General features: G+C 66.2%; 1 protein-coding gene across 4 annotated transcripts in view; it reads left to right on the top strand.

Moving 5' to 3' along the window:
• Window positions 1-22,653, top strand: part of ARHGEF25 (Rho guanine nucleotide exchange factor 25) — a 30,059-nt gene extending 7,406 nt beyond the window's left edge. For 2 of the 4 annotated variants that reach the window (XM_030554611.1, XM_030554610.1), the window contains exons 3-17: window positions 9,596-9,915; window positions 11,077-11,166; window positions 12,631-12,755; window positions 13,272-13,338; window positions 13,714-13,817; window positions 14,264-14,333; window positions 14,914-15,003; window positions 15,394-15,486; window positions 16,277-16,327; window positions 17,372-17,449; window positions 18,044-18,235; window positions 20,090-20,270; window positions 20,686-20,909; window positions 21,279-21,380; window positions 21,778-22,653. In XM_030554611.1, coding sequence (XP_030410471.1) covers window positions 9,596-9,915; window positions 11,077-11,166; window positions 12,631-12,755; window positions 13,272-13,338; window positions 13,714-13,817; window positions 14,264-14,333; window positions 14,914-15,003; window positions 15,394-15,486; window positions 16,277-16,327; window positions 17,372-17,449; window positions 18,044-18,235; window positions 20,090-20,270; window positions 20,686-20,909; window positions 21,279-21,380; window positions 21,778-21,867 — 1,877 coding nt within the window. In that variant the 3' untranslated portion in view covers window positions 21,868-22,653. Of the gene's footprint in view, window positions 1-1,123; window positions 1,343-9,595; window positions 9,916-11,076; window positions 11,167-12,630; window positions 12,756-13,271; window positions 13,339-13,713; window positions 13,818-14,263; window positions 14,334-14,913; window positions 15,004-15,393; window positions 15,487-16,276; window positions 16,328-17,371; window positions 17,450-18,043; window positions 18,236-20,089; window positions 20,271-20,685; window positions 20,910-21,278; window positions 21,381-21,777 lie in introns of those variants that run through there. The other 2 variants (XM_030554614.1, XM_030554613.1) reach the window with 2 other exon arrangements.
• The last annotated feature ends 287 nt before the right edge of the window (window positions 22,654-22,940 follow it).

Here is a 22,940-nt window from a genome sequence, read left to right as displayed (position 1 = left end):
CGGATGGGAACTGGTGCCCCCTAGAGCTGGGGGGGGACAGGGCCCTTGCTCCATTCCCTAGAGGGGACAGGCCCCTTGCTCCATTCCCTGCCCCCTATGTGCCAGCCAGTCTCATTCATGTGGTACATCCCAGCCCAGTGTGGGGCTGGCCCCACAGCTGCCTCACAGGCCCAGATGCCCCAGGAACAGCCCTGCAGCCAGTTCTGCTGGTCCCGACCCGCAGCCCCTGCCAGTCCAGTGACTGTCCCTTCCTAGTGCCCTCAGGCCGGTTGGCACAGACCCCCAGGGGCAGGGGTACGTGGCTCGCGCGGGGCTGGGGGGCTGCTGGGCTGTCTGAGACACAACCCCTGTGGTTTGTTCTGAAGGTTCTGTGGGGTGGGGCCTGCGCCGGGGGGGTGAGGCGCACCCAGGATCGTGCCCCACTTCCCTGCCCCCCTCCTTCCCCCGTGTCCCTCACCCCCAGCGGTGGCCCTAGAAATGGCAGAGCCGGTGCCAGGCTCCGGGCGGTGACTCAGGCGCTGGCTCCGGCCCCAGGCTGGGGGGCGATGGGCAGCAGATGGCACTGCGGTGCGGGCAGATGGATGGCTCCCCCGCAGTGCACTTGGGGGGGGCAGTGATTAATATTGGAGGGGCCGATTTAAACAACACAGGCCTCTTGCTCTGCTTTTCCCCAGAGGGGGAGGGTCCAATTGCACCTTTCAGCCCCCCCCCCGCCCTTGGGGCTCAGGAGTCACTCCCTCCCCCATCACCCCTGGGGTGGGGAGATTTGGCCATTAGCCACAAGCTCCCCGCATCCCGGGCTGTGGCCTCCTCACTGGAGGAGGGGGCAGGCAGCTGGGGCTGCCCCCCCCACGCCCTGCCAGGCCTTGGCGAGGGCACAAGCTGGGGCCCGCCCGGGACCCTCGGCTGCCCAGCGCCCGGTGCTCCCCGCTGCAGGTCTGCGCCTCTGCAGTCTGGCTGCAGCCTGGGCTGGGAAGAGCCCGAGCCAAGGGAGCGAGGGATGGAGGCAGGGAGAGGGGGAGGGATGGAGGGGGGGGAGGGAAAGCCCAGGCTCCTCCTCCCTGGCAGCTCCGTTCAGCCCCCGCCCCAGCCCTGTTATTCCAGCGCCGAGCGTGCAGCGGGCAGGAGCCCTGGGCCCCCCCGGCTCCGTGCCCCAATTCCCGCCGCCCACTGCCCCCCCCCCGCTGCCTGGTCTATGGCTGGCACCTCTCGGGCAGCGGGCGCCGGTGCCCAGCACGGCCGGGTGGCACCATGAAAGGGGGGCACCAGCAAGGCTGCTCCTGCCAGCACTTGTTCCGCAAAGTCCTCGCCAAGTGCAGCTGCTGTGACGCCCGGGCGCGAGGTCAGTGACTCCCCTCCCCCAGCACCCCTCTCCCCCCCTTCACTGGGGCGCCGGCCCCTGCGGGCACCTCTCTGGGGTACGGCACAGCGGGCAGCAGCTGCCCCTGGTGCAGCCAGCTCAGCCTGTAGATGCCCCCTGGCCTCGCCCCGCTGCCCAGGGCAGCTGTGCCAACAGGCGCATGGGGGGGGGCAGGCGAAGTTTGCACCAAGAGAGAAGGGCAGGTTTACAGCTGGAGGGGGCTGAGGGGGAGGGGGGACTGGTGCGTCGGTCAGGGTTAAGGACTGGGTCCTGGGGTGGGTTGGTGTCTCCGTGGTGGGAGTTTGTGGGCGGCCCAGGGTGTATCGGGAGGGGGAACCCCACAGTCTGGGGGAGGAGGGTGCGTGCTGTGCCCAGACTCCAACATCTGTCCTGGCCATTCACCGTCTGCCTGGGGCGGGCGGGGGGTGCCTTGGCTCACCCACGGCTCCACGCTTGGCACAGCGGCCCTGCCCTGTCCCCCAACCTGAGGCCTTGCTGACCTGGTGGGGAATGAACCCCCCACTCTGGTGCTGGGGGCCATTGTTCATTTCCCACTGCCTGCACTGGGGTGCTGGGGGGGCCTTGGTCCCCCCAGGGTGGGGGCAGGAAGGGGACCCTCAGTCTGTCTGTGCACCCCAGGCTCTTACCCCTTTGCCCCCTGCCCCCTGGGGCCCAGCACCCCCTTGCCCTGCACCACAGCAGGAATTTGGCTCCTGCACCAGGACCGGGGATCTGCCCAGGGCTCAAGGTGGGGCCCGGTGTCCCCCGAACCCCACCTTGGCCTGGAGCCCAGACTGCATGGCAGTTCCAAGAAGGGCCAGTAGGAGGTGCCCTGTCCCAGCTGCTTAGTTCCACTGCTCTACCCATGCTGGGTGAGGGTCCTGCAGCATCCCCACCCCCCGCCCTTCTCCGGGGGGTGCTCTGTACTCAGGGGCAGCTCCTCTTCCCTGGGTTGGGGGGCATCAGCAGAGCTGGGGGAGCCAAGGGCTGGTCAAGCTGGTGGCTGCAGGTCAGGATTGAGGGGCACTGGCAGAGCTGGATGGGGGAGGTGTCCGGGGTGGCCCTGTGACCGGGGGGGGCATCTCCGGTGGCACCGTGGCTGGGGCATGTGGGTCAGGATTGAGGGGCACTGGCAGAGCTGGATGAGGGGGGTGTCCTGGGAGGCCAGAACTCTTGGGTTCTAGCCCCAGCTCTGTGGGGGAGTGAGGGTTAGCGAGTGAGAGCAGTGGAGGCTGCGAGCCCAGGACTCCTGGGTTCTATCCCCAGGTCAGGTTGGAGGGGGAATGGGGGATAGCGGGTTAGAGCAGTGGGGGCTGGGAGTCCAGGACTCCTGGGTTCTATCCCCAGGTCAGGTTGGAGGGGGAATGGGGGCTAGCGGGTTAGAGCAGTGGGGGCTGGGAGTCCAGGACTCCTGAGTTCTATCCCCAGCTCAGAGGGGGAGTGGGGGCTAGTGAGTTAGAGCAGTGGGGGCTGGGAGCCCAGGACTCCTGGGTTCTATCCCCAGCTCTGAGGGGGAGTGGGGGCTAGCGAGTTAGAGCAGTGGGGGCTGGAAGCCCAGGACTCCTGGGTTCTATCCCCAGCTCTGGGCGGGAATGGAGGCTAGGGAGTTAGAGCAGTGGGGGCTGGGAGTCCAGGACTCCTGGGTTCTATCCCCAGCTCTGGGGGGGAATGGGGGCTAGGGGGTTAGAGCAGTGGGGGCTGGGAGTCCAGGACTCCTGGGTTCTATCCCCAGCTCAAGGGGGGAATGGGGGCTAGGGGGTTAGAGCAGTGGGGGCTGGGAGCACAGGACTCCTGGGTTCTATCCCCAGCTCGAGGGCGGAATGGGGGCTAGCGGGTTAGAGCAGTGGGGGCTGGGAGCACAGGACTCCTGGGTTCTATCCCCAGCTCGAGGGCGGAATGGGGGCTAGCGGGTTAGAGCAGTGGGGGCTGGGAGCCCAGGGTACCCCAGGGGTGTGTGTGTGTGACCACTCACTTGGGGGCACAGTGGTGCTCTTCATGGCCGCTAGCCCAGGGGATCCTCTCTGGGAGCTGCAGCACATTGCTGTCTCTCTCGAGAGTGCCCCAAAGCTGGCCAGCCTGAGGGCAGAGCGGGCTGATAGGGCGCAGTGCAGACCAGCTGCCCCTAGTGCCAGGACCTCTGCCCCTTCCCCACAGGCCTGGGTCACTGGCGGTGGCGGGGGGATGTCTCAGTGCCAGGAGGTGTCCTGGGTTGGTGTTGGGGGCTGGACAGGCTGTAAGGGTGCTAGGGACCCAGTGTCAGGGGACGGGGCACCCAAGCTGCCAGGAGAGAGCTGCTCTCCGGTCACCAGCCTCCACACTGCCACATCCACGTCCCCTCGCCCCCAATACCCACCGACCTCAGCCCCCACCTGGCACGTGACTGGCTGCGCCAAGCGGGGCTTTCACCTGCTTAATGGTAGAGAATTAGATGAGCACAGAGAGGGGGCTGCTCTCAGCCCAGGACTCCTGGGTTCTATCTCTGGCTCTGGGAGGGGAGTGGGGTCTAGTGGGCTAGACTGGGGGTGAGACTGGGAGCCAGGACTCCTGGGTTCTATCCCCAGCTCCGGGAGAGGGGTGGGGCTCTGCTTGGTGTATGGGTACCCTAACCCTTGCCTGGGGTTCACATTCTGTCTTGTCCCCACCCCCCAGATGCACCCAGCGCAGCAGACCCCTCCCCCGTTCAGGCTTGAGGGTCTCCTCAGAAACCTGGCATTGAAATTCTCTTTTGTTGCTGAGAATTCTTTCCCTACACACACACACACACATGTCACAGCCGGTGTGTTATTGTAGGGTCTTTGTGGGGTTATGTGGCTGTACCCAGACTGGTGTGTTATTGTAGGGTCTTTGTGGGGTTACGTGGCTGTACCCAGACTGGTGTGTTATTGTAGGGTCTTTGTGGAGTTGCGTGACTGTACCCAGACTGGTGTGTTATTATAGGGTCTTTCTGGGGTTATGTCGCTGTACCCAGAGTGGTTTGTTGCTGTAGGGTCTCCCAGGAACTCTGGACTGGGCAGATTGGGATCCTTTGTTGGCAGCTTGTTGGAGGGCACAGGGCTGCGGGCTGCGTAGAGTCTCTCGCCAGACTGGGATCTTATTGGCGGGTTGCTCCTGCTGGCATCGTTTGGCAGGAGTCCGACCACTCTGTGGGGTGATGGGGGCTTGGTCAGCCAAGCAGCTTGGGGGGACGTGGTTGATGGCCAGGGAGGGGGCAGCCCTGGGGCAGGACCTAGTGTGGAGCCAGAGGCGACACAGCTTCCTCCCTGCCCATCTGCCCCCTTTGGCCTGGAATCTGGGGACCCCCCCCATGTTGGTCCAAAGCTCCCAGCTCCCCTGAGCGCCAGAGGGGCCGGTCGCACCCGCGCTTCCCTCAGGGGGTCCCAGCAGGACAGGGCTGAGCCCTGGGGAACACCCCAGGCCACAGGGGCCCCACCTGATCTCCCCACAGGTCTCTCCGGTGCGAATCCCCTACCCCAAAATGGAGCCGTTGTGACCACGGACAATTTGAGCCCTGGTCAGACACCCCTCCACCCCTATGCCTTGCTGGACAGCCCCCAGCTGCCCCCCCAACCCCAGGTTTCCTTCCCCTGGCAGGGTTCCCCCCCCGCACAGGGTTTGGCTCCCAATGCCTGGGGAGGGCTCTGTGTGGGAGGGATGAGCTTACGGAGGGAGGGGGCGCAGCATAGACAGCCCCGCCTCCCCCCACCCGCCTAGCAAACCCGCCGAGTCAGCAGTAGTGTCCTGTTGCTCCCAGGCTCTGTGGCTGCCCCGTGCAGCGGGGTCTGGAGCCATGGGGTGGGGAGGGGGGCGCTGGCTGCCCAGTGAGTCCGGGGTCCTCCCCCAGCTGATCTCTCTGTGTCCCCCACAGCTGACACCCACAGGCTCCTCCCCCAGCTCTCTGGCTCCTCCCCCAGCTGACCTCCACTCAACCCCCAGCTCCTTCCTCAGCTTACCCCCCCCCCAGCTCCTTGGCTCCTCCCCCAGCTGATCTTCCCAGGTCCCCCCCCAGCTGGCTTCCCAAACCCCGAGTTCTCTGGTCTCTTAGCCCCCCGCAGCCAATTCTCTTCCACCCAGGCTGATCATACTGCCCCCTCCTCCGAAGCCCCCTGCCCCGCCCCCAGCCCGGGGCCTGCACCCCCCCAGCCTAGCCTGTTTATACAATAATAAAATCAACATTTTTTTGTCAGCCTCATTAAAATAAACAGAACGTAATGGGAAAAATGTTGGCAGCATCCCGGGATGGGCGGGTGGGGGGGGGGGGGCGGAGTGCCCTGCACTTAACCCCCTGGCTGCCGCCTGGAAGCCCCTCCCCCAGAGACCAGCCCCAGTGTGGGGCAGGTCTTAGCGCCACCCCTCCCCACCCCGCCTGCCTACTGGAGTCCCCAGTTCACTGCAGCAGCTCCCCTGCCCCCAGAAAGGGCAGCAGGGACCTGACTCCCCCTCCAGTATTTTTCTGTTGGAGGGTGTCTTCCCAGATTTCCCCCCAAAGGTCCCACATGGCCCCTCACCATCCAGGGGTGCTGCAGAGAGGTGCCCCTCAGCACCCTCAGTTCTGAGTCAGCCGCGTGCCCTGTTCATCTCCCTTTGGTTGGGGTGGGGGGCGAGGAGGCAGGACTCCTGGGTTTCCTCCCTGGCTCTTGGAGGAGAGTGCGGTCTAGGAGTTAGAGTGGGGTGTGGGGGGAGCCAGGACTCCTTGGTTTCATCCCTGGCTCTGGAAGGAGAGTGGGGTCTAGTGGTTAGAGCAGGGGGGAGGGCTGGGAGCCAGGACTCCTGGGTTCTCCTATCTCCACTAGTAGGGGTTGCTCAGCCCACAGGCCTGTCCCCGGGGCTCAGTAAATCCAGCCACGCTGAGCGCTGCCCACCCTGGGGCGTGGCTGGCGCCGGCTGCCAGGCCTCTGCATGTTAAGCCTGGTGCCCAGTGCCAGCCCGGGCGCGGGAGGGCTGGGGAGACAGCGAACACAGCTGCCTTTGCTTGGCTCGGGCGCCTGGCCGCCCTCCCAGCCATGCTCCACACCAGCCTCAGCCCCAGCACTGCAGCTGTCCTCTCCCCCACGGCCACCCAGCTCCCCCACTTCAGCCCTGGCACCAGCACTGCCCTGGGGCGAACTGGCCAGTGCAGGGATCCCCCACGTTACTGTGAGCATCACGTGGCTCTGATCCGGGGCAAGGCACTGGCTGGCACAGGGAATGGGGCATGGGGCCTTCCCCTCTAGAGGGCACTGGCTCTGATCCGGCCCCTGGGGGCGAGGGCACTGCCTGGCTCAAGGGGGCAGGAAGTGGGGTACGGGGCTTTTCCCCACTGGAGGACACCTGTTTGCTGCAGGCTCCTAAACCCCATCTCTGGGACCCTGCCCCCCACTCCACCACCCACCCCTGGGTCGTTAGGAGCCTTTAAAAGAAAACTAAATGATAAAGGACCAAACTCAAGTCACACAATCCCCTGCCCCTCCCCTGCCCATCCCAAGGCTCGGCCCCCTCCCGCTCCCGCCCTGCCCCGGGAACAGCTGGTGGAACAGGCCGGCTACTCGCCAAGAACCTCTCCATGCATGTCCCCCCCCGCGAGTGTGTGGCCCCTCCCTGGTGCACGGTGGGGGGGCGGGTCCCGGGAGCTGGGCTGTGGGGGCAGGATGCTGGTGCCAGAGGGTTCAGGAGGGGCAACTCCTGATCCCTAGGGAGAGAGTAGGGGCTGCTGGGGGGGCATCCGGGAGCAGCCCCTGCCGGGGCCTGGGAGCCAATAACCGTGCCCTGTTGCTTGTGCCAGGCTGGCCCATAGGATGCTCCCCTGCTGCCCCCCGCATTCCCTGGGCCTCTGTCCTCATGCCAGGGCCACTCCCCAGCTCAGGGGGGGGAGGTGCTGGCTTGAGCAGATGTCCGAGGGAGCCCCTCTCCTGGGGGGGTGGCATGATACCCTACCAGTGTGCCCAGGCCTCTCCGCCTCGGCCCTGCTGGCGTGGCCACGTGGGTGGGGCGAGGTGCCCGGGCCGGCGGCTTGACACGTCTCTGGCTCCTGACGCAGGCGAGGTTATTTCGAGAGCAGGTGCAGTCTCGCTGCATGGGATTATCACCTCCCGCCAGGTGCTGGCCCAGCCCACGCCCCCCCCCCCAGCCTTGCTGGGCCCTGCTGGGGGTGCCTTCCCTTCCCCATCCTGCCTGCTACAGGCTTTGCTGCTGACTGATAGCTGTGCTGAGGGGTGGCAGGGGAAGGGTCTCCCTCAGGGAGGGGATGGAGGGGGTCCAGCGTTAGGGAACGTTTCTTGCTTCTCGAATGCATGTCCCAGTTTCTCCAAAGCAGACGGCAGGGGGCGCTCCTGCGAACCCAGGACTCGGATTCCTGGGTTCTCTCCCCAGCTCTGTTGTTTTGGGGAGGCGCCTCCCTTGCCGTCCCTCCCAGGAGATGGGGCTGGGATGAGGCTCCCCAGCTGGGTAAAGTATGGGTTCAAAATGGGCTAGAGGCAAGGTGGGGGAGATAGGGGACAGGGGGTTGTTTCCGGTGGGGGGAGGAATCATAGCTGGAGCTGGGATCTTTGATGCAATCCTGTGTATCGACAAAGTCCTGTTTCCCCCGAGGCAGCAGGAATCAAACAGCGTGAGGCTGGTGCTTTGTTCCCATCCCAACCCCCTTCCCAGCCCGTGCTGTGCCCAAAGCTCTCACACTCTCTAGGCTGCTTTCAGGGCCTTGTTCCTGTGCTTTTTCTGCTGCTTCTCTTCAGGTAGTCGCAGCTTCATCCAAATGACCCCCAGCCCACTGGGTTTGCATTCAGGCCCCCTTTGGAGGCCCCTCATCCCCATAGCTCAGATTCCTGACTGGCTGGTGCTTTGGGTAGTGGCTCTTGTGGTTTTGTCTCTCTCGTGCCATAAAGGAGCTTAATTGCTTCTCATGTTTATCTCGCATGCACTCCCTGGACCCGATTATCCAAAGAGCTCACTCTGCTCCCTTTTAGGCCCCGATCCCTGGGGCCTGAAATGTCCATGTACCCTGAGCACTTGGGCTTGTGGGGAGGGCAGGGGGCTTTGCAGGGGGTCTGCAGGACAGAGGGGACAAGGCTGCAGCCGGCGTGCCAGGGCCCTCCGGCGCCGGCTCCGTTCCGCAGCTGGAATTGTTTGGAATAGAAGGGATTAGATTTCTGAGCTGGGCTAAGTCCCAGAACCCCTTCCGCTGCCAGCGCTCCCCACTGTGGGGCTCAGGGTTGGGGGCCTGGACACGTAGGCCTCTGTGTCGCCCCACTGTGCTGCTACCCAGGGGCTAATGGCGGCTCCAGCCGGGCTGCTCAGGGCCTGAGTCGTCCCTTCGCAGGCATTTTACCCCAAGCTGCCAACCGGGCCCTGGAGAGACTTAGCTTCTCTCCTGAGCCTGGAAAAAAGCTGCCAGCCCTGCCAACCCACAGCAGCCCCCCTCTATGCCCACCTGGCACCCTCTCAAGCCACCTGGGGCATGACCCCCCAAACGCTATCTCTGCTCTGTGTGTGTCCCTCCTCCCCCCCGGAGGATCGCATGTGAGAGCCCCCAGCATGTCTCTGTGCCCCGTCCTCCATGCCCGCTCAGGGTGCCCCTTGGCTCTCCACACCCCCATGCCACACCCCATGGAGTGTCACAGAGTTTCGGGGAGGCAAGGCCTTGCACCTCTGGCTTTCTGCGATTCGCTGGGACTCTCAGCCAGCCAGTAAAGCAGAAGGTTATTAGACGACAGGAGCATGGTCCAGGACAGGTCTTGCAGGTACAGACAACAGGACCCCCTCAGTCGGGTCCATCTTGGGGGGCCAGGGAGACCAGAGCCCTGTCTGGCCCCCTTCATTTCCCCAGCCAGCTCCAAACTGAAAACTCTCCAGCCTCCCCCGCCTCCCATTTGCCTCTTTCCCTGGGCCAGGAGGCACCTGTTCCCTTCGTTCTCCAACACCTGCAGCTGGCACCTTGCAGGGGAGGGGCCCAGGCCATCAGTTGCCAGAAGACAGGGTGTTGGCCATTCTCTGTGCAGACCCCATCACACTGGCCCCCTAGCGCTCTGCAACAATCACCCCCCCCAGACACTAGAGAGGTGCATAGGGGAAACTGAGGCACACACGCAGTATTCAGAGAAAACATTAAGAACATTCCCACTTTGTCACAGAGTATCCCCCTGGCCCACCCGGAGAGTCAGCCCTCGCTCCTCCAGAGTTTTTTCCCCATGCCAGGACCCTGCTCACCCTGTGCCCACCCTGTGCCTGCCCCGCTCTCTGACCCCCTCAGCCTCTCTCCCGCAGAGTCCTACTCCGTGGCAGGCAGTGATGGCAGCATCTCAGCCTCGGTGGCCTCCATCCAGCCCCAGCCCTCGTCCGGCTCCGCGCCCAGCTCGCCCAGCTCCCGGCGCTCCGTCAGCACCCTCAAAAAGTGGCTGACCACACCGGTGCGTAAGCTGAGCACTGGCAGCCTGGCCAAGGGTGAGCGGAAGCCAGAGGGTCGGCCCCGGCGCGGGGGCGAGGGCAGGCGGCACGGCCGGCAGGAGGAGAGGAAAAGCATCGACCTGGGGCAGCTGGGCAAGGCCGACGAACCCCTCGCTGCCCTCCGAGAGCCCAAGGGCACGGTGAGAGCATTGGGGGTGGGGATGGGCACTGCCATGGGGGGCTGGGTCCCATGAGGCCAGGCACTGCCATGAGGGGGTGAGTTCCCAGGGGCCAGGCACTGCCATTGGGGGGCTGGTTTCCCAGGGGCTGGGCACTGCCATAGCAGGCTGGGTTCCCGGGGGCTGGGCACTGCCATGGGGGGCTGGACACTGCAATGAGGGGCTGGGCACTGCCCTGGGGTTCCCGGGGGCTGGGCACTGCCATGGGGGGCTGGGTTCCCGTGGGCTGGACACTGCAATGGGGGGCTGGGCACTGCCATGGGGATGCTGGGTTCCCGGGGGCTGGGCACTGCCATGGGGGGCTGGGTTCCTGGGGGCTGGACACTGCAATGGGGGGCTGGGCTCTGCCATGGGGAGCTGGTTTCCCAGAGGCTGCGCACTGCCATGTGGGGCTGGGTTCCTGAGGGCTGGGCACTGCCATGGGGGGTCGGTTTCCCAAGGGCCGGGCACTGTAATAGCGGGGCTGGGTTCCCGGGGTCTGCGCACTGCCATGGGGGTGCTGGGTTCCTGGGGTCGGGCACTGCCATGAGGGGCTGGGCATTGCTATGGGGAATTGGGCACTGCCGGGGGGGCTGGTTTCCCAGGGCTGTGTACTGCCATGGGGGGGGGGGGGCGGTTTCCCAGGGGCCGGGCACTGTCATAGGGGGGCTGGGTTCCTGGGGGCTGGGCACTGCCATGGGGGGCTGGGTTTTCGGGTCTGGGCACTGTCATGGGGGGCTGGGTGTCTGGGGGTCAGGCACTGCCATGGGGGGCTGGGTTCCCAGGGGCTGGGCACTGCCATGGGGGGCTGGGCATTGCTATGGGGATGCTCTGGGTTAACAGTTCTGGGGTGGCACAGGGAGCTGGTGATGTGTCAGGACACACCCAGTGCCTGCAATCTGCCCCCCTCCGGCTGGGAAAACAGCCTCATGAATTCAGTTTCCCCTGGAAAACGGGGATCCGCCATGGGGGGCACCTGACCCCCTGAGGGAGAGTGAGGGCTGCGGGGGTTGGAGATCAGGGGCAGGGGGTGTAGCCCCCCCCATCCTGCTCCAGGGCAAACTGAACCTCTGGCGCCCCGCCCCAGGCAGAGCGGCAGTCCTAGCCCCCATCTCACACCATGCCCCCCCCATTGTGTTGCAGGAATCGGGCCCTTTGGGGGGCAAGCAGCTGCCGGGCCTGGCTCTGCTGTGCAGCCTGCTGGAGGGGGGTGCCGCAGAGGCAAGCACACAGGTGAGGAGGGAGCATAGGGGGCGGGGGCTGGCACCACAGGAGACCCCCACTTTTCCCCCGGAGCCCAGGTCATCCTCACTGCCCCCGGCACCTCCCACTCCCAGGGCAGGTGGCTCTGCACTGCAGCCGGCCCCCTGAGAGCCTCCTGCCCACGTCAAGGGTCAACAGTGATGCCGGAGGGGCTGGGGGATGAGCAGGGGCAGTGGTGCCACCCCAGAGGTGGGCACACACCTGGCCTCTTAAGGTGCCCCTTGCGAAGCCCCCTACCCCCTCCCCGTCCCACGCACTGGTCTCCGTCAGCCTGGAGCAGGTGCCAAGACCCGGGTGGGTGCCAGACTCCCAGATTTGACTCTCAGGAGTCCCGGTCCCTGGGGCGTTTAACTCTCGCAGGGCCTGATCCTGCCCAGGGTGCTGCTGGGCTGGCTGGGACCCAGCAGGCCTTCCCCATTACTGCGCACACTGGAGGGACCCGCCCCAGCTAGCATGGTCTGCCTGGGGCGTGGGGGCAGGAGCAGGGAGCGGGGGCTCTGGGATGCTCCTGGGGGCACGATGCCTGAGGTGGGTCTGCTGACACCCCCCCCAATGACTGTGCCCCGGCCCCCAAGCTATGGGGTCTCGGTTCCCAGGGCATCCCATGGAGGAAACTATGGAAACTGCATCTCTGGCCATTTGGGTTCCCTGAGATCCCAACCCACATCTCCACAGAGCAGAGGAGTCCCCTCGGCAATACCCCTGGTGCACACCCAGATGCCCCATGCACACCTAGACACACCCTCTGCACATGCCAACACATGCCACGCACACCCTGTGCACACGCAGACACACCCTCCACTCCGTGCACATGCAGACACACCCCATGCATGCCCTGTGCACACCCAGACATGCCCTATGCACACCCAGTGCACACGTAGACACACCCCATGCAGACCCAGACACGCCGCATGCACACCCAGACATGCCCCATTCACACACAAACACGCCCCAGGCACACCCTTTTGCACACACAGAGAAGCCCATGCATGCACAGAGAGGCCCTGCACACATGCCATTGCACACACAGATGTGCCCCCACGTGCACACAGGTGCTTCAAGCAGACACACTCCTGTGCACACGCATTCACATGGGAGGTGCCTCCCGCCCTGTCCTGGCTCTCGGGGGAAGCGACTGGGGGGCTCAGCAACTGCAATGCTGGGGGCAGGTGGTCGGAGTTTTCCATGTCCCACTGAGGGCCCCTTCCAGGGCCAGCGCCAACTCGTCTGTTATGGGGGGAGCTCTGCCCTGACACATGCACCTGAGGTGCCGGGCCCCTGGCCCTGCTCCCCACGGGCCCCCGCACCCCCCCCCACCTGGCAGGGTCTCCCAGGGCTCTTTGCCCAGCAGTCTTGAGGCCCATTGCCAATGCCCGGGTGGGAGTGGGCAGAGCTGCTCTGTGCCCCCAACTTTGTCTCCCCTCCCCCTGGCAGGGCCCCAGCCCCCTTCATATCTCCAGTGACCCCCAAGGCCTGGCCCCCCCTGAAGAGTTCCCCGGGCTACCCCCAGAAGAGATAACGAGTGAGGAGGAGAGAAAGAGTGCCTTAGAAAAGAGTATGTAAGTGGAGCCGCTGCGCCCGTGGGACAGGGCTGGGGGTGCCAGGGGCCATGGATGGGAGTTCCTGGGGGGAGGTACCAGGGGTCGAGGATGGGAGTTCCTGGGGGAAGGTTCCAGGGACATGGATGGGGGTTCCTGAGGGGAGGTGCTAGGGGTCATGGATGGAGGTTCCTGGGGGGAGGTGTCAGGGGGTAGGGACAGAATTCCTGGGTAGGGGGTGCCAGCAGGCAGGCGCAGGGCTGTGGGTGCCAGGGGCAGGGCTGGGGGGTCCCGGGGCACTTGGAACAGAGGCTGCGTCCCCAGCACTGCAGGGGTTTGATAGGGACGGATCCCGGGGTTGGGGGCGACCTCGACCCTAAGTCTCTCCTGGCATCACTCTGGGCTTGAGCTGGGAGGGGGCCGAGGCATCTCCCCGCTGGCGGCCGAGGGCAGGACGGGGAGGATGGATGTGGGGGGTCTCACAAGGGGCCACGGCACCTCCCACTTTCAGACTTAGCTGTTCCCTCCCGTGGGCAGGTTCGTCCTCAGGGAGCTCGTGGAGACGGAGAAGATGTACGTGGAGGACCTGGGCCAGATAGTGGAGGTGTGAACCCCCGCAGAGCGCCCCTCCCCGGACAGACCCCTGCTCCCCGGGCTCCCCTCCCCAGACACCAGCCCTAGGGACCCCCTCCCTGAGCAGCCCCCCACAGCAAGCAGCAGGCCCAGTCCTAGAGCCTCCCCAGGTAACCTCCACAGCCTAGCGCTTCCCCCCAGACCCCTCCCTCAGCCCCAGAGCTCTGCCCCTCCCTGGGGTGAGCAAATGCTTCTCCCTTGGCCCAGCACCTCCCACCACGAGCCCTGCTCCCCACACCGGGAGCCCCGCTCCCCCTGCCCCAGTCTGGGCAGCAGCAGAGTCCCACTCCCACCCCGTGTGCCTCCCGGTGCCAGTTCCCCGCTAACCTGCCCCTCCTGCCCCCAGGGCTACATGGCGACCATGCGTGCCCGAGGCGTGCCCGAGGACATGGAGGGCAAGGACAAGATCATCTTCGGGAACATCCACCAGATCTATGACTGGCACAAGGAGTGAGTCAGGGGATGGGACCCCTCCCAGCGCCCTCCCCCTGCATGGGTCCCAGGGACCCCCCCTGAATTCTTTGTTCCAGGGGCTGGGGCTCCCTGTGCTGCCAGGGCCAGGCCGGCTGCCTCTCCCCACCCACATATAGGCTGGGGGGGGCACACAGATATACCCCTAAGAGATCTGTACAGCAACCCCCCTCTTCTGCCCACTGCAGGGGGGATGCCCGGGCTCTGGCAGGATCAGGGAGACGTCTGCAGGTGCCAGGCGAGTCCCCTGCTTCCAGCCATCCGGTGCCCTGTTCTGGCCTCTCCCAGACATGGTCCCTTGTGGTGCCCGTGCCAAGCTGCGTGCTCGTCCCCTGGCACACCCGGCTGCCTGAGGGGCTGCGGGGGGGGGGGGAGGGTTGGTGGGGGTCTGCCCCATAGTTCTCAGCCCTCTCTGCCCCCCCCAGTTACTTCCTTAAAGAGCTGGAGAAATGTCTGCACAACCCGGACCTGCTGGCGCAGCTCTTTATAAAGCACGTGAGTCCCGGGCGTCGCTGCATGTGCCCTGCCTCGCCAGCCTGCACCTGGCCCTGCCCTGCCCCCAGGCCCTGCCCCTGCCCCCTGCCCTCAGGACCCATCCCACCCCCAGCCCTGCCTTGCCAGCCTGCCCCTGGCACTGCCCTGCCCCCTGGCTCCACCCCCACCCTGCCCCCGGACCCTGCCCCCACGCCCCATCCCATCCCCAGCCCTGATTCGCCAGCCTGCACCTGGCACTGCCCTGCCCCCAAGCCCCCCCCCCCGCTTCCTACCCCACATCGCGAGAGCCCCGCACCATGGGGCTGGCTGCCACCTCACTTGTGGGCATGTAACTGCCGGGCCTACCGGCTCCGCTGGGGGCTACCACAGGGTCCGGCTGGCATCAGCCACCCCCCTGCGGGGACAGACTTGAGAGCATGTTCCAGCGTGATGTAGCATGTGATTGCATGGGCTGGCATGTGTTGAGGGGTGTGCACATGTGTGGGGCATGTTGTGGTATGCATTGGCATGTACTGGCGTGCATTGGCATGTGCTGGCGTGTGCCGGGGACTCTTGTCACCTGCCCCCCATTCCCTTCCAGGAGCGCCGTTTGCACATGTACGTCGTTTACTGCCAGAACAAACCCAAATCGGAGCACATTGTCTCTGAGTACATCGACTCCTATTTTGAGGTGAGGGGACCACGGTTTCCCCTTCTGGCCCCTCTATGACCCCGCCAACAGCTGGGACTCTGGTTACCCCCATTGGACCCCCCCCCACTCTTCCTCTCCCCCTCTGCAACCTGCCCCATGCTCCCCCCTCACCCTGTGCAACCTGTCCCATCCAACCCCCCCTCGCTCCTCCAGCAGAGAACCCCAGCTCACCCCATCCAACCCCCAACGCTCCCCTGGCTAAACTGACCCCCCCACACACACACTTACTGCCCCAGCCAGAACCCCAGTTTCCCCCCTCTGCCCCCCACCCTGCTGCCCTGGCTGGCCCCTCCCGACCCTCCTGGAGGTGGGCGGGACCAGGCCAGTGCGGGGCATGAGGGAGCTGATGTGCTGCCTCTGTTTCCCCAGGAGCTGAAGCAGGAGCTGGGCCACAGGCTGCAGCTCAATGACCTGCTGATCAAGCCGGTGCAGAGGATCATGAAATACCAGCTGCTGCTCAAGGTGAGAAAGGGCTGCCAGGGCCAGACACGCTCCGCCCCAGAGCCAGCCTCCCACACCGGGCTGCCCAGGGCTGGGGACGCTCCACCCCCGATCTGGCTGCTCACACCCTGCTGCCCAGGGCTAAGGATGCTCCGCCCCAGAGCCAGCCTCCCACACCGGGCTGCCCAGGGCTGGGGACGCTCCACCCCCGAGCTGGCCGCTCACACCCTGCTGCCCAGGGCTAAGGATGCTCCGCCCCAGAGCCAGCCTCCCACACCGGGCTGCCCAGGGCTAGGGACGCTCCACCCCCAAGCTGGCCGCTCACACCCTGCTGCCCAGGGCTGGGGACGCTCCGCCCCAAAGCCAGCCGCCCACGCTGGGCTGCCCAGGGCTGGGGATGCTCTGCCCTAGAGCCAGCTGCCCATGCCGGGCTGCCCAGGGCTGTGGACGCTCCACCCCAGAGCCAGCTCCACATCTCTCCGATGCTCCTCAACCCCGTCCCACAGCCCCCTGCCAGCCCCCGCCCCCACCGCTTAGCCCTGAGTTCTCCAGAGTGTAAACACCTGCTCTGGGTTCTGCTGAAGGCTTGGTGTGAAAAGCAGCGAACCCAGCATCTTGGGGACCCGGCCCTGTGAGCCAAGTGGGACAGGGTGGCTCTGAACCAGGCTCCCAGCCCTGGCATCCTGCCCTGGCACACTGCCAGAGGGCACGAACCATCTGCTTGGGGGTTAATTGGGGCCATGCCAGCCCCTTGGGAGGGGTCGGGGCACCCTCTTTCCCATCCCTCGGTCCCTTTTCTCTTGTGTCCCAGGATTTCCTGAAGTACTACAGCAAAGCCGGGATGGACACAGAGCAGCTGGAGGTAGGGACAGTGAGAGCTGGGAGTGGCGTGGGTGAGCTCCCGGCTCATGAGCCTCTGCCCAGGGCAAGGCCCCACTGGACTGGGGGTCGCCCCCTGCAAAGGCACCATTCCAATCCTGGAGCATTGTCGGGGGGATTGGGCAGTGTTTCCATGGGGACAGGGTGAGGTTGCCAGGGGGCAGGAGGCAGCATTTCCATGGGAACGGGGGACCATGGGGCAGCGTTTCCATGGGGACCAGGAGGGCAGTGGGCAGCATTTATGTGGGGACTGGAGGGGGCAAGGGGCAGTGTCTCTCTGGAGATCGGAGGGGGCACGGGGCAGCTTCTCCATGGGGACCAGAGGGGACATGGAGCAGCATCTCCGTGGGGACCAGAGGGGGCATGGAGCAGCATCTCCGTGGGGACCAGAGGGGACATGGAGCAGCATCTCCGTGGGGACCAGAGAGGGCATGGAGCAGCATCTCCGTGGGGACCAGAGGGGGCATGGAGCAGCATCTCCGTGGGGACCGGAGGGGGCATGGAGCAGCATCTCCGTGGGGACCAGAGGGGGCATGGAGCAGCATCTCCGTGGGGACCGGAGGGGGCATGGAGCAGCATCTCTGTGGGGACCGGAGGGGGACAGGGCAGCGTCTCTGTGGGGACCAGAGGAGGCACGAGGCAGCGTCTCCGTAGGGACTGGAGGGGGCACGGGGCAGCAGGGGGACTGGAGGGGGCAGTGTCTCCATGGGGACCGGAGGGGGCACAGGGCATCTCTGTGGGGACTAGAGGGGGGTACGGGGCAGCGTCTTCAGAGGGACTGGAGTGGGTGTTTGCCAGGGGGGTTCATCCTGGGGTTGGTTCAGTTCCCATTGAGAAAATGAAAGCAACTGGGTCATTACATGGGCAGTATGTTGGGGGGGTGCCCGAGTCTGAGGATAATCCATCCAACTCTGCCAGTGCCCCTCACTCCCGACTTGCAGCCCCAAGTATCTGCAGCTCCTGCCACCCAGGACGCGCCGGGCCCCAGGCCTCTCCCCGGCTCTCACTCCCCCCCCTTGCCTGGCAGAAAGCCGTGGAGGTGATGTGCTTTGTGCCCAAGCGCTGCAACGACATGATGAACGTGGGGCGGCTGCAGGGATTTGAGGTAGGAGTTGGGGGTGGTCTCTCCTCTGAGCTATGGGCATTGGGATCCCTTGGGGGGGCTCCAATCAATCATCTCCCCCCCATGCGTAGGCCCTGTGCTGGGGCAGCCTTTGCTCCAGGGGGGTGGAGGAGGCTCTGCTATCAGCCTGCCATGCCCCCCCACAGGGGCACTCAATGACCCAGGGATGTGGGCGGGATTAGGGGGTCTGTGCCCACTGGGAGGGGATTGAGGGTTCCATGTCCCTATGGGGCGTGTGTGTGGGAGTGTCCATGGCTCTTTGCCCATATTCCAGGGTGCAGAGCTGCATTCTGCCCTCTCGCCTGTTTGCCGAGCAGCCACCAGGGGGCACCGATTGCCCCCAAGGATTCCCTGGAGCTGGGATCCGAACCTGAGCACCCCAGTGGGTCCCATGGGGCCGTAGCTGTTCCCTGATTGGCCAGATGGAGTGGGTGCTGGTGGGGGGCTGGGGCGTGGTCAGGTGGGGGCGCTGGCAGGGTGGGTCAGGTGTTTGTGCGGTGCAGCGGGGTGACAGGAAGTTGGGGGGCTGGGATAGGGGAGCTTTTGTCCCCCACGTGACCCCCCCGCCCCCTCCAGGGCAAGCTGACGGCACAGGGGAAGCTGCTGCAGCAGGACACCTTCTGGGTGACGGAGCAGGACGGCGGGTTCCTGCCGCGCTGCAGGGAGCGACGTGTCTTCCTCTTCGAGCAGCTCGTCATCTTCAGCGAGGCCCTGGAGCGGCGCAAGGCCTTCGCCACGCCCGCCTACCTCTTCAAGAGCAGCATCAAGGTACCGCGGGGAGCCCCGCCCTGGCAGACCCCGCCCCCACCCCTAGCAGGCCACGCCCACCCATGGAGCCCCGCCCCCAGCACCCCCCACTCCTCTGGCAGGCCACACCCACCCACGGAACTCCGCCCATGGCAGGCCCCAATCCCATCTCCAGCAGGCCACACCCAGCCATGGAGCTCTGCTCCCAGCAGGCCCCGCCCCCAGCTCTAGCAGGCCACACCCACCCATGGAGCCCTGCCCTGGCAGGCCTCGCCCCCAGCTCTAGCAGACCATGCTCACCTATGGAGTCCCGCCCCCAGCATCCCCCCACTCCTCTAGCAGGCCACGCCCACCCATGGAGCCCCGCCCAGCAGGCCTCGCCCCCAACTCTAGCAGGCCACGCCCACCCATGGAGCTCCGCCCCCAGCCCCCCCCCCACTCCTCTAGCAGGCTACACTCACCCATGGAGCCCGGCCCCAGCAGGCCACACCCACCCATGGAGCCCTGCCCTGGCAGGCCCCGCCCCCACCTCTAGCAGGCCACACCCACCCATGGAACTCTGCCCATGGCAGGCCCCAACCCCATCTCTAGCAGGCCACACCCACCCATGTCAGGCCCCCCCCACCTCCAGCAGGCCACACCCACCTACGGAGCTCCGCCCATGGCAGGCCCTAACCCCACCTCTAGCAGGCTACACCCACTCACGGAGCTCTGCCCATGGAAGGCCCCGCCACCACATTTAGCAGGCCGTACCCACCCATGGAGCTGTGCCCCCAGCAGCCCCCCAACACCCCTCTAGCAGGCCACACTCACCCACGGAGCTCTGCCCATGGCAGGCCCCCCCTACACCTCTAGCAGGCCACACTCACCCATGGAGCTCCACCCCCAGCAGCCCCACCCCCACCCCTCTAGCAGGCCACACCCACCCACGGAGCTCCGCCCATTGCAGGCCCTGCCCTCACCTCTAGCAGGCCACACCCACCCACAGAGCTCCGCCCTTGGCAGCCCCTGCCCCCACCTCTAGCAGGCCACACCCACCATAGAGCTCCGCCCACAGAAGGCCACACCCACCCATGGAGCCCCTCTCCCAGCAGCCCCCCTAGGCTCTTCTAGCAGGCCACACCCACCCACTCCCCACCAGGGAGCCCTGCCTTTATCAGACTCTGCCCATGCCAGAAGCCCAGCTCCCACCAGGGAGCCCCGCCCCTAGCAGGCCTTACCCATCCTAGCCTCAGGAAGCTCCGCCCACTCAGGCAAGTCCCGCCTCTCAGAGAAGCCTCCTACTCCCTTTGATGAGACCCACATGGTTGGAAGCTGGTGCCCAGCCCAGAGCTCAAGCCCTGGGGGCATCGTGTGGGGCAGGACCCACAACCTGCCCCCCCAACACACACACAGCAAAGGGGGCAAAAGGGGGTTCGTAGGCACCTTTCCCAGGGGCAGCTTCCAAAGGGAGTGGGAAGTGAGGGGCTGGGACCTCGTGCTGTGGCCCCTGCAGCCCCCCCGTCCCTGCACCCTCCCCTCCCTGTGACCCACGCCTGGGGGTCATTCCCTGCCCCTGCACCCTCCCCGCCCTGTGACCCACGCCTGGGGGTCGTTCCCTGCCCCTGCACCCTCCCCGCCCTGTGACCCACGCCTGGGGGTCGCTCCGTGCCCCTGCAGCCTCCTGCCCTGTTACCCACGCCTGGGAGCCCCCCCCCGCCCCTCTGCACCAGGGGGACTGGGACCAGAGCCAGGGTACCCTCGAGGGCAATTGGGCGCCCCCGGCTGTGCCTCAGCCTGCCTGCTCCAGTATGGGCCCCAGGCCCCTGAGGGGAAGGGGCAGCTGGTCGGGGGGGCTGGGCTGGCTCCCCACTTAGGCCTGGCTCCCTGCGGCAGGTCAGCTGCCTGGGGCTGGAGGAGGACGTGGAGAACGACCCCTGCAAATTTGCCCTGACGTCGCGGGGCGCCGACCGCAGTAGCATCCGCTATGTGCTCCAGGCTGCGGCCCCGGAGATCGCCCAGGCCTGGGCAGCCGACATCAGCCACATCCTGGAGACCCAGCGTGACTTCCTCAATGGTAGGTGCCCCCCACTCCTCCACCGGGGCTGCCCAAGCTCCCCTCCCACCGGCCCTGGGCTGCCCTGGCCCCTCCCCTGTGCCAGGACTGCCCCGCCCACAGCCCCGCCCCCTGGGCTGCTCCGCCCACAGGCTGCCCTGCCCACAGCCCCACCCCTGGGATGTCCCACCCACAGCTCCGCCCCCTGGGCTGCCCTTGCCCCCCACAGACCTGCGGGTTGCCCTATCCCCCCCCAGGGTTGCACTTTCCCCCCTCCCCCCATATCTCCCCTACCTAGAGCCTGGCAGGGGAGGAGAGCTGTTCCCCAGGCATGTGCGGCCTGTGTGCCGTGTGAGCGCGAGTGTGGCTCTGCAGCATGTGACACGCGTGTGGCCCCTGTGTGTCACGTGATGCCCTGTGTGGTTCCCCCCCCAAGCGCTGCAGTCGCCCATCGAGTACCAGCGGCGGGAGAGCAAGTCTCACAGCCTGGGCTGGGGGGGGGCCCTGCGGGCATCGCCACCCAGCGGCCCCATGCGGCCCCACTCCTCCGCCTCCATGGACAGGAAAACGGGGCCCGGCCTCCGGGCCTACAACTCCTCCCTGCCCTCCATCTACCTGCCCAGCAGCCACCCACGCCCAGAGCACCCACCGCCCACTGAGGTACTGGGGGGACTGGTGTGCGGGGGGCAGGGACTGGGGGGTCAGCTGAGGTAGGGGGCAGGGGGCAGAGACTGAGGTTGGAGTCTGGGGGGGCCCAGCTGGGATAAGGGATTGGAGGCAGGGACTGAGGTCGGGGTCTGGGGGGCCCAGCTGAGGTAGGGGGCGGGGGGCAAGGACTGAGGTTGGGGTCTAAGGGTCCCAGCTGAGGTAAGGGGTGGGGGGCAGGGACTGAGGTCAGGGTCTGGGGGGCCCAGTTGGGGTAAGGGATGGGGGGCAGGGACTGATGTTGGGGTCTGGGGGGCCCAGTCCTGGGGAAGTCCCTTCACTGAACCAGGACTCCTGGGTCCGCTTCTCATGCTTCCCTTGCAGCCTGCCCGCAACCAGAGCTCCCCCACGCCCAGGACGGCCTCCCCGGCCCACGTCTGCCTCAACTTCCCCGGGGGCCCCCAGCCAGGCGAGCCCCCTCCTGGGGTGAGTGATGGGAACAGCTCAATAAGGGCCACACGGCTTCCTGGGCTGGAGCTGGGGGGTGGGGAGCAGGTGGAGGGGATGGGGCAATGGGGGCTCACATCCTGCTTTGCAATAGCATCCCCTGGGCCCTGCCGGTGCCCCCCAATCCCAACCCGCAGCCCCCTGCTCTCCCAGTCCTGGGCTCCCCCCTAATCCCAACCTGCAGCCCCCGAGCCCCAAACCTGCAATGGTTCCCATCCACTGGGGGTTTGTGGTCAGCTCCTGTGAGTTCAGGGCTGAGGCCCGGTGGTGCTGGAGGAACTGCGGGTTCTGGGGAGCAGGGGTCAGCGCTCGGGCGGGCAGAGGAGTGCTGGGGCCGGGGGGCAGGCTGACTCTGGCTGTGTTTTGTCCCTGGCAGGCCCTGAGGGGGGCAGGCTGCCCGTTCCCTGAGCTGGGCTCCGACACCCCCGGCGCCCGGCTTGCCAAACTCGATGAAGACGAGCTGTGACCCACCCCCCACTGGGGACTCTGGAGGATGCTGCTGCCCCCTCCCAGCCCAGCGAGTGACCCGTGAGGAATGGCTGGGCCCCCCCTCAGAGACTGGAGTGAAGCTGGGGAGACCTGGGGCCCCGCACCCCACACTGCCCCCCCGGGAGGAGGGGCAGCCAGGCAGGGACCATGGACATGACCTTGAGCATCTTCCTTTGGGCCAAGGACCCTCATGCTGAGGGGGGTATGGGGCTCTGCCCCTCCCCCACCCAGGACCCTTCGGTGCATGGAGCTGCCATGGGGCTGGGCAGTGGGGTGCTGGGGAGGGGGGAAATGGGGCTCTGGACAAATGGGAAGGGTGCCTCTGCCCCCTCCTGGGAGCTGGGTTGGACCCAGCCGGACCCTGACCCCGTCGCCCTGACCCCCAGTTGCAGCCCCCACTTTGTGGGGTGGGGGTGTTCCCAGACGTCCCCACCTTGCTCCCTGGGGTTGTTTAGCAGCCCCAGGCTGTCAGGCCCTTCCCTTCCCACCCATCATCTCTGGCCCCAGAGATTGCAACATGCCCCCCTGCCCCCAACCCTCTAGCCTGGCCCAGCTTCCCAGCCCAAAGGTGGCTTCTCTCCCAGGCTTCACCTCTCCCCATGGGAATCAGGCCCCCTTTCTGGACCAGGGAATGCAATGCAGGGCCCCCCTGGGTCTGCCCCCCAGGGACCTCACCCGCCTGGGCCCGCAGGCCCCTGTATATGCATGCTGCCAGGCCCGGGCGGGGGAATTATTTTGTTTAATAAAGTTTTTGGTTTATCAAATGGGGAAAAACTGGCTGAGCTTGGAGCCCCCCCCGCAACCCCCTAGAGGGTGACAGCACCTCCTGTGCTCCTGGGGGGCACCCCCCCACCTCTAGGAGCCCGGTCCCATGCCTGTGTGGGGCAGGCCCATTTCCGGGGCATGGGCCATGTGCCATGGCCCACCCCAGGGCTCAGGGCATGGGGGCAGCACCTCCTCACGCTGCTGACAGCCCTGGCAGGGTCAGGCCTAGCTCCAGGGGTTGGGGGGGCAGCAGAGTGCCCCAGGCAAGGCTGTGAGGTGGGGCCC

The sequence above is a fragment of the Gopherus evgoodei genome, chromosome 3 (assembly GCF_007399415.2).
Source record: "Gopherus evgoodei ecotype Sinaloan lineage chromosome 3, rGopEvg1_v1.p, whole genome shotgun sequence".
Lineage (NCBI taxonomy): Eukaryota > Metazoa > Chordata > Testudines > Testudinidae > Gopherus > Gopherus evgoodei.
This window is presented reverse-complemented; position numbering and strand designations above follow the sequence as displayed.